Genomic DNA, 13,871 nt, shown 5'->3' with positions numbered 1-13,871 from the left:
CGCTGTGGCTCAAGTGGTAGAGCGCTAGCCTTGAGCTGAAGAGCTGAGGGACAGTGCCCAGGCCCAGAGTTCAGGCCCCATGACCGGACCCAAAAGAAAAAGAAAAAAAAAGAAGCTGAGATCTGAGGATCGTGGTTTGAAACCAGGCAAAGCAGAAAGGAAGTCTATAAGAATCTTATCTCTAATTAACTACAAAAGCCCAGAGTGGAGCTATGGATCAAGAGTGCTAGACTTGAATTAAAATAAAAACCTCAAGGATAGTACCTAAGCCCTGAGTTCAAGCCCCAGGACCAGCATACATACAACACACACACACGCACACACACACACACACACACACAGTATAACCATACAAAAATTTACATTGGTATATTTATAGTCACTCTGTTCATTAATGGCACAAACTTAGAAGCAACCAAAATGTCTTTCAGTGAGTTAATGAGTAAAGAAATGGTCTGATCTAGACAATAGGATAAAACGCAACACAAAATAAAGAAATGAGCTATGGAGCCATAAAAAGACATGGAGGAAAGTTAAATATGTATTAATGTGTGAAGGAAGCCAATCTAAAAGGCTTTTGCTATAAAACAGATCTCCATTACCAGGTACAGAAGATAAGTAGACAGACATTATAGCAATGTCCAAATCCATAGAATGTACAATGCCAAGAACAACCACAAATGCAAATCATGAAGTTTAGTGATATGATATGTCATTGTAGATTAATCAACTGAAACAAATGTACCACTAGGGATGGGAAGGTGGCTCAGTGCTGGAGTGCTTGCCTTGCATGCATGAGGACCTGGGTTCGATTCCTCAGCACCGCATAAGCAGAAAAAGCCAGAAGTGGTGCTGTGGTTCAAGTGGTAGAGCTCTAGCCTTGAGCTGAAGAGCTGAGGGACATTGCCCAGGTCCAGAGTTCAGGCCCCAGGATTGACAAAAAAAATGTACCACCCTAGTTGAGGATGTTGGTAATGGGGGAGACTGATTTTATATGAGCAGGGAATATGCAGAAAATCTATGTACATTTCTCTTACTTTTGTTGTGAATCTAAAACTGCTTTAAAATAGCCATTTCAATTTTTTTTAATATTTTTAACTGGTTGGCTTGGATTTCTTTAATATTTGAGATGTCTGACCACCAACTCATTATAACTCAGGAAATAAACTCTTACCAGTAGAACCAAGTTGAGAGAATATGTGAATAATATTTAGGACTTTTCTTTTTATTGATTCCAGAAAGAATCGATAACAATAGATAACCAACACTTACTATATGTGAAGTGCTGTTCTAAAAATTATTTAAGGGCTGGGAATGTGTATTAGTGATAGAGTGCTTGCCTAACATGCATGAAGCCCTGCGTTCAGTTCTTCAGTACCACATAAACAGAAAAAGCCAAAAGTGGTGCTGTGGTTCAAGTGGTAGAGTGCTAGTCTTGAGCAAAAGAAGCTTAGGGGCAGTGCCCAGGCTCGGAGTTCAAGCCCCAGGACTGGCAAAATAAATAAAAATTATTTAGTTCTCACAAAACCCTTTGAGGTAGATATTAAATCATTTTCATTTTACAGGTAAAGAAACTGAGGCAGAGATGAATTTTTATTTTCCCAGAGTCACACAGCTCATAACAGGAGGTATTTAGAATCCAGCAAATTTGACTTTCAGTCTGTGGACTTGACCATGACATAATAATTCCATTCTGGTGAGAACTCCTCAACCATTAGTCAATCTGAGGTTATCAGAGTCACCAGTCTCTTTCCCAAACCAAGCGAGCCATTTGGCAAGAAGAATTAACATACCAGAACCTGATTCTCTAAAGAAATATGAAAACTAACTAGGAATCACTTCCAGCACTTGAGAGGCAGAGACAGGAAGATCATGAGTTCGAAACCAGCTTGGGGTCCATATTGAGTTAAAAGTTAGGCTGGGTTACATAGTAAAACATTGTCACATACTAAGACCCTGTCTCAAAAAAATGCATAGCAATCTAATGAGAAAATCTCACTTGTGTTCTAGAAAATTTCCTTTGTAAGCTTGACTAACAGAAATGTAGAGTGTGAGTTTTAAGCAACAATGTTTTTTAAAAATGAAATCCTAAATATATGGGGGGGAATTAACATATAGTCATTAGAGTAAGATGACATCATGAAAAACTTCATCCTGAAATGAGACAGTGGCACAGCCTAACTTCAAGGTTCATTCTATTTGATTATTCTGAAGAGCTTTACTACACACATTCTGTAACATTCTAATTCCTAATGGATTCTCCACAAAAAAAGATGAATAGTAAGTTGCTAGATACTGCTTTCATACCATGAATAAAATAACCATTCTCCAAGAATAAACATCTAGACCGAAGTGGCCCGGGAAATTTGTTAAATCTATCCTCCACTTCCAAAAAGAACTAATCCGTACCTGAACTTTGTAAAGTAAGTCATGGAGAGGAAGCTTGTGATTAAGAGAATTCAGGAGTCTTGCATGATGAGTCAATGAGAATGACCTTTGGGAAGGAGGTAAGTACCATGTGTCCCAAGCCTGCTTTGATGGAGGAAGAGCGGTCTATGATCTATGCAGCCACTTTAGTCTGGGAGCCAACTCATCCCCCAAATGGTGCTTATAATATATGCTTAACTTATTTTGCAAAAGATGTGAAGTTAATTAGTATTTATAAACTATCTGGAGATAAATAGATTATGCTAATAATACTTTGCAACCTCATAATACTTCCTATCTAAAAAAAATCTCAGCCCTTGTAAACTATCATACTGACAATACATTTTGTTTTTCTGATTAAAATTTTGACCAGGTCACAACAAAATCAGTAGTAAGTCTCTAAATACAAGATGAATCTCTTCCTATGCACTATGCAATCATGAATTGGTGGTCTGAGTTACTTTCATATTAATTATTTTTTAATATTCCTTGGTCAGAAAAACCCATGCATTCAAATCCACAAGATAGTCCATGTCTTCTATTGGCAATAACATCAGATATTTCTCAATATATTCGATACCCACAACAATGAAAAATTTCATTCAGGGAAAAAAATTACTGCTTCACCACTAAGCCTGTAATTAGTTGACCGATTCAATTAGTACCATTGTAAGTGATAGAGCTCTGACCCTGTCTAACATGTCCACTTCATTATAATAATATAATTAGTATTTTCAAAATGTGCTCTTCAGACTGTCTTATAAGTCATTCATTATGGGAGCCACTGATGATTTGAGTCTTTAGTTGAGGTTGAGGATATTTACTTCATAGGGGTGAGCCACAAGGAGACTGGTTAATTGCCCAAGGGTATCAAGGCAAAAGAAGAAAACATCTTACCCATGACAACTAACATAGGTATCGCAGTTAGGGATTTTCAGGTCATGATGGAAACATCTCTCTCCAGACCTTTCACTCCCCACTGGTCAGTATCAAACTTATGTCTCAAAACAACCCAAAATGTTTTAAATATATCCACTTAAACTAAAGAACAATAAGTCATATCTTTGAGGCAGGGAAGTGAAGTATTTGGAGATTCCGAAGTTAGTTCAATTGATGTTCTACAGAATCAAGAAATTTCAATATACATTGACCATGTATTCATGACTTGTAGTGAGACAGATCAGCAAGCGATAGCAGGAATGCTATTTGTTCACAAATTTTTTAAATCAATTAAAACACTCCCACTATTGAAATATTGCTGAATATTGTCTGATTTTAGTTTTTAAAAAACTCGTTAAAGTGAGTATCATGAAGAAACCTGCACATATACGTAGCACAAGTTTAATGAATGTTTCTCACTTGAATAACTAATCCTTTGTTGGATGGGAAGAAAATCTAGACTCTGTTCCTGAGGTGAGAAAGATGTACAAAGCCAGGTGTGGTGATGTATGTCTGTACTCCCAGTACTTGGACAGCTGAGACAGGAGGACTTTGAGTTCAAGGACAACCTGCACTATGGAAGGAAGGAAGGAAGGAAGGAAGGAAGGAAGGAAGGAAGGAAGGAAGGAAGGCAGGAAGGCAGGAAGGCCGGAAGGAAGGCAGGAAGGCAGGCAGGCAGGCAGGCAGGCAGGAAGGGAAAGAGGGAGGGAGGGAGGGAGGAAGGAAGGAAGGAAGGAAGGAAAAAAGAAATTTTTGTAAAAATAAATTATGGTTTCCGAGGTCTGTGAACTATGATTACCACTAGGACTTTAAAGCTATGATTTAGCCTGACTCTACCTGGCACCTTTTTCATATATAAAATATGTCCCTGGGGCATTTTGTCACCTACTGGACACTATAAAAAATCACCCAATGGTGAAAACAACAATTAGGATGCAAGTAATGCTTTATTACAGGTGGGCTCCGGTGGATTGCAAGGACTTCTGGACACTATAAAAGGCCACAGGAGCCGCGCTCTGAACAAAGTGGCCTTGGCTCTGTCCCAGTCTGGAAAAGGGGCGCTAGCTGGGCTGTTGTCATGTCTTTTCGGCTTCCTGGTGGATCCAGGCGGATGTGCTCGCGGGCTGAGTCTGTCCGGCTGTCTCGTGGAGAGACCAGCTTTGTGGCCGGCAGCATGTGTGTTGGGTCGGGAGCAGGAAGCAGCTATTCTTCTGCTCTTGCAGGCATTTCTTCAGGGGGGAGCTGCAGCCATAATGGGGCACCAGGAAGTGGCACTGGTTTTCTTGGAAATGAGGCTGGCCTCCTCTCTGGGAATGAGAAGATGACCATGCAGAACCTCAACGATCGCCTGGCCTTGTACCTGGACCATGTGCGTGCCCTACAGAAGGCCAACTCGGAGCTGGAGCTGAAGATCAAGGGCTGGTATGAGAAATACGGGCCTGGTTGTTGCCGGGGACTTGATCATGACTACAGCAGTTATTTCCCAGTCATTGAAGACTTGAAAAAACAGGTAAGAAATAATAGACTTGAGTCAGGCACTGAAAACTCACGCCTATAATCCCTGCTACTCAGGAGGCTGAGATCTGAGGATTGTGGTTTGAAGCCAGCCCAGGCAGAAAAGTCCATGAGACTCTTATCTCTAATTAACCAGCAAAAAAAAAAAAGCCAAAAGTGGTGCTGGGGCTCAAGTGGTAGAGTACTAGCCTTGAGTAAAAATAGCCAAGGTAGTATGAGAAGTCCTGAGTCCAAGCCCCAAGTACAGGCATAAAAAAAAAAAAAAAAGAAAAGAAAGGCTGGGCACCAGTGGCTCACATCTGTAATCCTAGCTATTCAGGAGGCTGAGATCTAAGGATTATGGTTCAAAGCCAGACCAAGCAGCAAAGTTCATGAACCAATAAACCACCAGAGAACAGGAAGTGGTGCGGTGGCCCAAGTGGTAGAGCGTGCACCTTGAGGTGAAGAGAGCAGGACAGCACCCAGGCCCAGAGTTCAAGCCCCATGACCAATAAATTTTTTTAAAAAAGGAAAGAGAGACAGAGACAGAGAGAAAGAGACCATGTGACATTTAAGTTCAGGATAACTGTTATCTGATGGAAATCTAAAGTTCATTGAACATAGAAAAAAATGGTACTTAATACAGATGCTTGTCATGGAGTCATGAAATCTGGAGGGTCCTTTGACTTTGCATATTTCACATTTTTCACAACTTACCCTGTTTAGATTATTTCTGCGACCTCTGGCAACGCCAGAATTATTCTACAAAATGACAACGCAAGACTGACCGCTGATGACTTCAGGATGAAGTAGGTTCAAATCAAGTCATTTATGATGTTCATAGACATAAAAATACTGCTGCTAAAGAACTTATCTTTTCTTTCTAAACCCAAAAATGTGCTAATAAAACGATTCTACAAAAGAAATCCAATTTCACACACCTTTCTAAAGAGCTATCACCAACTTTTTAAATCTAGCAATACTGCATTCAACTGTCAAACACATCGGATGACAAAAATCAGCTCTAACAAAAGGACACCTATACATAAATCAGTGGGTTTCTCAAATTATTTCACCAGTTTCTCAAATTATTTCACCAGTTTGTCCTTGTAAGAAACATCAGCAAATGTCTTTATAAGTTTGCCTTGCACCAGTCTGTGATAGAAATACTCAAGCACTTTGTGATGTTTAAGGTACGAAAACGAGCTGGCTCTGCACCAGGGCGTTGAGGCTGACACCAGTGGTCTTCGCCGAGTGTTAGAGGAGCTCACCCTTTGTACAACTGATTTGGAGATTCAGTGTGAAGCCCTCACTGAGGAACTGACCTATCTCCAAAAGAACCATGAGGAGGTGAGAGCGCAGCCTACACCTTGGCTTTGTACTTAACATCTGGCTGCCTCACCTTCCGTCGCAGGAGTGAATATCAATTTAAAACAACCACTCCTCCCTTGAGCATTAACACTGACCCCTTTCCAGGAAATGGGAGTCCTACAATGTGCCTCTGGAGGGAACGTAAATGTGGAGATGAATGCAGTCCCAGGAGTAGACCTAACTGCTCTGTTGAACAACATGAGGGCCGAGTACGAGGACCTGGCTGAGCAGAACCGCAAAGATGCGGAGGCCTGCTTTAATGAGAAGGTATGACTATGGGGGCTCACACAAGCCAACCTTGTTCAGTAGACAATCGAGACCAGCCACTAACCCTTCTGACAATTCTGATTCAGAGCGCAACCCTGCGACAACAGATCTCAGATGATTCGGGAGCACTCACAGCAGCCAGATGTGAGCTGACAGAACTGAAACGCAACCTGCAAACCTTGGAAATAGAACTTCAGTCCCTCATGGCTATGGTACGTAGAAGTTGCTACCGAATCAAATACCTGTCAGTCCATTTGCCATCACTATGACAAATGCACGGGGCTAGGTACTTAGAAAATTTTGGAAACTGAAAATCTAAACAACCTGGCACTACCACATCTTGGTGGATATACATGAAGAGGAAGAAAGCAAGTGGAAGGACAGGACATTAGAATATGTGGGGATGGGGAGGAAATCACTATTTTGTAACAACCCTTTCAGGGGAGCTATTAATAATTTCTTCCAAAAGCAGCATCCTCAATGGCTTAATTATTTCCCACCAAGCTTCTCCTCTTAAAGATCCCAGAACTTTTTTTTTGTCATTCGTGGGGCTTGAACTCAGGGCCTGGGCACTGTCACTGAGCTCTTTTGCTCAAAGCTAGTGCTCTATCACTTTGAACCACAGTGCCACTTCTGCTTTTCTGGTGGTACATTGGAGATAAGAGTCTCACAGACCTTTCTGCCCCAGCTGTCTTTGAACCATGTCCTCTCAACCTCCCAAGTAGCTAGGATTACAGGCATAAGCCACCAGCACCCAGTTCCCAGCACTTCTTAACATTACCATACTAGGACCAAACTTCCAAACTACAACTCTTGGGGGATACATTCAAACTTTTATCCAAACCATAGCACTATATGTGCATAGATAAATAAATATATATATATATAAACATATTACATTATATATAAGATATAATACATATCTTATTTTTTTTGCCAGTACTAGGGCTTGAATTCAGGACCTTGAGCTCCGGGTTGGCTTTTCCTGCTCAAAGCTGCTGTACTTCCAGCTTTTTGCTGGTTAGTTGGAGATAAGAGTCTCTAATTTGTCTACTCAGGCTAGCTTTGAACAGTGATTCTCAGATACCAGTTTTCTGAGTAGCTTGGACTATAGGTGTGAGCCCCACTGGCAGCTTAAAATAGATCACTAAGTACAGTGTATGTAATTATATATGACTAAAAATATAATGTGTCATAAATATTCAAAATTTTGTCCATAAATACTACTTCTAACTCACCAACACCAAAACTTAAAAAATGATATTTTCAATGGAGATGATTTTTTTTAATCTTGATAATTTTGATTTTTCAGTTGAAACTACTTGGGCTCTACCATGGTATGCTTAAAATACAAACATGCCATTCTCCCTTGCTTTCCTTTGTTCTTTCAGAAACAGTCTTATGAATGTTCCTTGGCTGAGATTGAAGGAAATTACTGTGTTCAGCTCCAACAAATCCAGGATCAGATTGGTGTGAAGGAAGAGCAACTACAACAGATCCGAACAGAAACAGAAGGGCAGAAGCTGGAGCATGATCAGCTTCTTGATATCAAAATATTTTTGGAAAAAGAAATCAAAACATATTGCAACTTATTAGATGGAGAAGAAAGGTAAATACTGATTTTGGGGAGGGGGGATTTACCTCACAATGACCGAGTCTTTCTCTGAATATTATACCAATACTGTATCCTGAAATTTGTTAAAGATTATATTCTTAAATATCTTTAGTTGTATACATTATTTAATTCAAGTGAAATGAAAACAGATTTGAAAAACCAAAGTTCTAAGTAGGTAAAATATTTGTGTGTATAATGATATAAAGGACAATTAAGTATGTAATATTTAATCCTAGTAGTTTAATCAAAAGAGAATGTGTTTTCTATAATATATATTTAAGCAAATTCTGTGTGTGTGTGTGTGTGTGTGTGTGTGTGTGTGTGTGTGTGTGTGTGTGTGTGTGAGTTCAGGTACTCATGCTTGAACTCCAGGCCATGATGCTGTCCCTTAGCTTTTTCACTCAAAGCTAATGCCCTACCATTTTATCTCACAGCTCCACTTTTTGGCTTTTGGGTGGTTCATTAGAAATTAGAGTCTTATAGACTTTCCTACTCAGGCTGACTTCAAACTGAAATTCCTCACTCAGATCTCAGCTTCCTGAGTATCTAGGATTGCAAGTTTAAGTCACCAGCGCCTAGCTTAAACACATCCCGTATAATCACTTATTTTCTTAATACCTTAAAAGTTGCCACACACACACACACACCCTCTACCAAAGTTGAGCAATGATGATTACGAAGATGTCATTGGAGAGGCACCACCATTTGTCAGCCAAGAGCAAAAAAGGGCCCTAGAATTATAGTTCTGATATGACTCACACACTGGGTAAATTTGAACCACAATTTCCTCATTGATAAGTTTGGATAATACCAAAACCATTTTCTTAACTGTTCTCAGCCACAAGTGGCTCATAATATGCTCTGGCAATAGCTTATGCATGAAAGGTACTCAGTCATCAAGGACTATAACAACACACTTGCCATGGCCACCGGACAAGTAGGTAACATCTCTGTATCCTCGGAGGCTAGGGTGACCCCTCTACAACCTATTTTCCCAAGAACCCAACAGTGATGGCTCCCTTCTCAGTACAAAATATGCTTCATGGCCACCATACTTTTTTTTTACCTGACAGCACCTTTCCTGGTATATGTAACTTTTTACATCAATGCTTGATTTCTAAGAAAGCATTATACTAAACTACTTGTATTTCTAGGCCTAGCCCACCTAGTAAGTGGGCACTTCAGGCATGAATAAAAAATAAAAAGGAGAATCTGGAGTTACCAGATTGCTAGATGAAATAATATCTGGTTGTAGGAAATTTCTAATCATAAACAGTTATTTAAGCTCTTTTGAAGTATACTGGTGTCTCTTAAATATAGATGAATTTAAACTTACTGAAAGGAGAACTCCAAAATTCTTGTTTCTAGTTCATATTTTTATAAGTTCCCTATTAAAAGAAAAAAATACAGTAATTTACTCTTTTCTTCACAGAAGAAGTGAATCCACATGTCCTAAATCAAAAGAAAGCAAGTCTGCAAATTCTGAAAATCAAATCAAAGGTATAAAAAGCGTTTACTAAAGATAATTCTTTTAAATTATTTCAGCTTTATTAAATAAAAACTTTGTTAGCCAAATGAAATTTATTCTAAGTTTAGTTCTAGTGAATGAAGACATATGAGGATATATGACAATTTGTGTGTGTGTGTGTTGTGTGTGTGTGCCTGTACTAGAGCTTAAACTCGGGGCCTTGCACTCTTAGCTTTTTCACTCAGAGCTGGCACTTTACCACTTGAGCCCCAGCTTCACTTCCAGCTTTTTTAGTAGTTAATTGGAGATAAGAGTCTGATGGGCTTTCCTGCCTTGGCTGGCTTCAAACCATGATCCTCGGATCTCAGCCTCCTGAGTAGCTAGGATTACAGGCGGGAGCATAACAATTCTTAATATTTGTATTTTATATCTCTATACAATGGCTGCGATCAAATTATTGGAAAAAAAGAAAACTCAATCCCCAACATCTTTCTTTCCTGAAGCATATGGTCTTTCATTGGTTCAATGCTTTGATAAAAGAGTAATGCTAAAGCACAAAATAGGAAAGCTGGTATTTAAAAAAAAAAAAACCATGATGAAGGAAAGGATGGTAGGGGAAAAACAAAGGAGGTAACAATGCTCGATAGGAAATGTACTCCTTACCCTGCTCATGTAACTCTAACCCCTCTATACAGTATTTTTACAATAAAAAATATATATGGAAAAAAACAAAAAAATATACTTCAGGCCTGTTCTTACCCAATGCTTAGGTCATGTTAATTCAGATTTCATTTATGCTTCCAAATACCCATTACACTTTTTAAAAAAGTGATAAATATTTTTTTAAAAAATAGATGGTCCCAGGGCTTGTGAAATGTTGATTTCAGATACAGTGTTTTATCTCAATTTTCTGTAAATGTACAACAGATTTTAAAAAGCATACCTTCAGTGACTAAATACCTTTTGACTTGTTACAAATGATCCCTGCACTTTATTTTATTTTAGATTCAACAGAAGAATCTTTTGTCAAGACAGTGGTTGAAGAGCTAGATCAACTGGGCAATGTCCTTTCACTGAGAGTTCATTCAGTGGAAGAAAAATCTTCTAAAATAAGCAACATTACAATGGAGCAACGATTACCTACTAAAGCATCCTAAGAGGGATAAAGTTATTTTAAAAACAATGCAAGCTTTGCATTGCCCCTTTGCCCTATCCCATTGCTCAAGTCACCCAAGGAAATTATTCACTCTGACCTTAAACATCAAAGGTCTATAATCTCATTTCCTTTTAACTTTTCTCGTGGATTTTGCATGTAATCCTTTCAAGAGGAGAAAACATCTTTCTCTCTGCCTAGTTTTTTTTTCTCTTTTACTCTGTGGGTCTTTTTTGTGTGTGTGTTTCTTTTGCCATTCCATTAAAAAAAAGTTCCTGTCACAAGTTTTTTTTTATTAATCTGATTCCTTTAAATTTCCACCATTGATCTATAGGTGACAACATTAAATCAATACTAATAAAAACAATATACTTCAGGATCGCATTTACCTCAATTAATAATGACATATTGGAAAGTACACTGACCCTACCTCTAGGCCCAAATATGTCACTAGTACATAAATAACCTAATCACTTTGGGTTTAGGCTTGTATGGATGTAAAAGATGACACCCAGCATAATTAAGAACTGGTCATACTCACTGCTAGTGGTTCAATCCTATAATCCCAGCTACTTAGGAAGCTGAGATCTGAGAATTGCTGTTCAAAGCCAGCCTGGGCAGGAAAGCCCATGAAACTCTTATCTCCAGGTCATTACCATAAAAGCCCTAAGTGGAACTCAAAAGATATAACACTAGCCTTAAGCAAAAAAGCTCAATGACAGTGCCCAGGCCTCAAGTTCAAGCCCCAGCATGAACACATACACACAAACTGTTCATTCTCATATAGTAGACAGAAATATTTTAAAACTGTTGCCAGTCTATATTTGCCACAAAGTATACATTCTACTGCGGACTTCTTTCTAATTTGGGACAACTAAAACAACAATACTCTACAGACAATCCTCATCTGCTGTCTAGTACAATGTAAGCTGAATAGAAAAATAAGAATGATGAGTGAAGAACTCATCAGGAACACCACCAAGCTTCCCCTTGCTGCCCCTAGGGGCACAAACTGGACACCTGGGGAACATAGGGACCATGCTAGACCATGGGCTGCACACTAGCTTGTGGTCTGAAGAAAAAAAAAAAGGCCTGCTTCTCAAGTGAGGCACAGAAATGAACAACTGATCTTTAACCAGCCCTTCCCTCAAATCACATCTAGCACCAACCTGTACACTAGGCACTACAAGAGACTCCAGTAGGTATTCCATAGCCTGAGTGATGCCACAAGTCAGGCCTGGTATCCTGACTTCCACAGGTGAATGTTTGAATACTCAGCTATACCCCTACTCTGATGATGAAAAAGTTTACCTCCATCCTGCCACTCATCAGTCCTTCCTGAACACTGGGAGCATTCAAACTGAACAACAAGTGATTAAAACTCCCAATGACTTGAGCTTGATATGCAAATCCCAATTCAAAAATACAAGACAAATTTAAAAACAAAAGCCAGGCACCGGTGGCTCATGCCTGTAATCCTAGCTACTCAGGAGGCTGAGATCTGAGGATCACAGATCAAAGCCAGCCTGGGCAGGAAAGTCCATGAGACTCTTATCTCCAATAAAGCCACTAGAAAACTGGAAGTGGTGCTGTGGCTCAAGCAGTAGAGCATTCAGCTTGAGCTGAAGAGCACAAGGACAGCACCCAAGCCCAGAGTTCAAGCCCTACAACCAACCAAAAAAATAAAAAATAAAAACAATGCAACAAAGGTCTTCAAGAAGCCAATAAGTACACAAGAATGGACTCCAATGAAAGTGGATGAAATCCCAAAGAATTCCTCAAAGAATAGTTGTAAGAATGATCAATAAAATTAAATACACATATCAATACCTGAATGAACTTTTTTAAAGAATACAAATAAACAGCTGAATATTTTTTTAATTCAAGTGGTTAAATGATAAAAGGAAGACTACATAGGATATAAAACAGAAATTCAGTCAGGTGCTAGTGGCTTACACCTGTAATCTTAGCTACCCAGGATGCTGATATCTAAGAATTGTGGTTCCAAGCCAGTCTGGGCAAGAAAGTCCATGAGACCCTTATCTCCAATTAACCACCAAAAAGCCAGAAGTGGAGTTATGACTCAAGTGTTAGAACACAAATATTGAGTCCTAGCTTCAAGCCCACATACTGGCACCAAAATAATTAATAATAATAATAGTAACAATAATCATGACCATATTGCCATGCCCACATTAAACATCATACTTAATGAGAAACTGAAAGCTTTTCCTCTAAAATCAGGAACAAAACAAAGGCATCCATTCTCACTAATTCTATTCAACATAGCACTGGAGATCCTCACCAAAGTCGTTATCCTACAAGAAATTAAAGACAGCCACATTAGAAAAGTCAATAATCTCTGTTTACAAAATATATCTCTAAACACTTTATTACAATCTGTTAGAATTAGCTAGTTTCTGGTGGTTCATACCTGTAATCCTAGCTACTCAGGAGGCTGAAATCTGAAGGTCACAGTTCTAAGCTGGTCTAGGGCAGAAAAGTCTATAATATTCTTATTTCAATTAACCACCAAAGTAGAGGTATAGCTCAAGTGGTAGAGCAGTATCCTTGATCAAAAAAAGCTCTGGAATAGGCCTGAGTTCAAGCACCAGGACCAACACACACACACACACACACACACACACACACACACACACACACACAGAGTCTGTTAGAACTAATAAATAAATTCAACAAAGTTGTAAGATACAAAGTCAACAATTGAAAGTAACATTGCTACTCACTAATCACAAACTCTCTCAAAAAGAAAGTCAAGAAAACAGCACCTTTAACAATAACATAAAAGAATAGAAGAAAAATATAAAGAGGTGAAAGATCTTTATACTGATAGCTATAAAACATGAAAGGAATTAAAGAAACCAAATTTAATGGAAAGATATCCCATGTCTATAGATTAGAAGAATTGGGATTGTTAAAAAGATTCATGATAGCTACAATGATCTACAGATTTGATGTAATTCCAATTATTTAAAAAAAAAAAACTAGGGCTGGGAAGGTGGCTCAGTGGTAGAGCGCTTGCCTTGCATGCCTGAGGCTCTGGGTTCGATTCCACAGCACCACATAAGCAAAAAGAAAAAAGCCGGAAGTGGCGCTGTGGCTCAAGTGGTAGAGCA

General features: G+C 39.0%; 1 protein-coding gene across 1 annotated transcript; it reads left to right on the top strand.

The window, feature by feature from the left end:
* Nucleotides 1-4,444: 4,444 nt before the first annotated feature.
* Nucleotides 4,445-10,738, top strand: Krt26 (keratin 26, type I). The gene is made up of 8 exons (XM_013037204.1): nt 4,445-4,876; nt 5,587-5,669; nt 6,054-6,210; nt 6,337-6,498; nt 6,585-6,710; nt 7,890-8,107; nt 9,546-9,613; nt 10,587-10,738. The coding sequence occupies exons 1-8, from the start codon at nt 4,445-4,447 to the stop codon at nt 10,736-10,738; spliced, it is 1,398 nt and encodes a 465-aa protein (XP_012892658.1).
* The last annotated feature ends 3,133 nt before the right edge of the window (nt 10,739-13,871 follow it).

The sequence above is a fragment of the Dipodomys ordii genome, unplaced genomic scaffold (genome assembly GCF_000151885.1).
Source record: "Dipodomys ordii isolate 6190 unplaced genomic scaffold, Dord_2.0 Scaffold7, whole genome shotgun sequence".
Taxonomy (NCBI): Eukaryota; Metazoa; Chordata; class Mammalia; order Rodentia; family Heteromyidae; genus Dipodomys; species Dipodomys ordii.
Note: the sequence above shows the minus strand (reverse complement) of the source record. Positions and strands in the feature narration are given on the sequence as shown.

What these genes read in the sequence shown, in the direction of transcription:
- Krt26 (XM_013037204.1), top strand. Translation starts at nt 4,445, where the DNA reads ATGTCTTTTCGGCTTCCTGGTGGATCCAGGCGGATGTGCTCGCGGGCT. An exon ending in TTGAAGACTTGAAAAAACAG is followed by an intron (nt 4,877 to 5,586) that starts GTAAGAAATAAT and finishes TACCCTGTTTAG; the next exon opens with ATTATTTCTGCGACCTCTGG. An exon ending in TCCAAAAGAACCATGAGGAG is followed by an intron (nt 6,211 to 6,336) that starts GTGAGAGCGCAG and finishes ACCCCTTTCCAG; the next exon opens with GAAATGGGAGTCCTACAATG.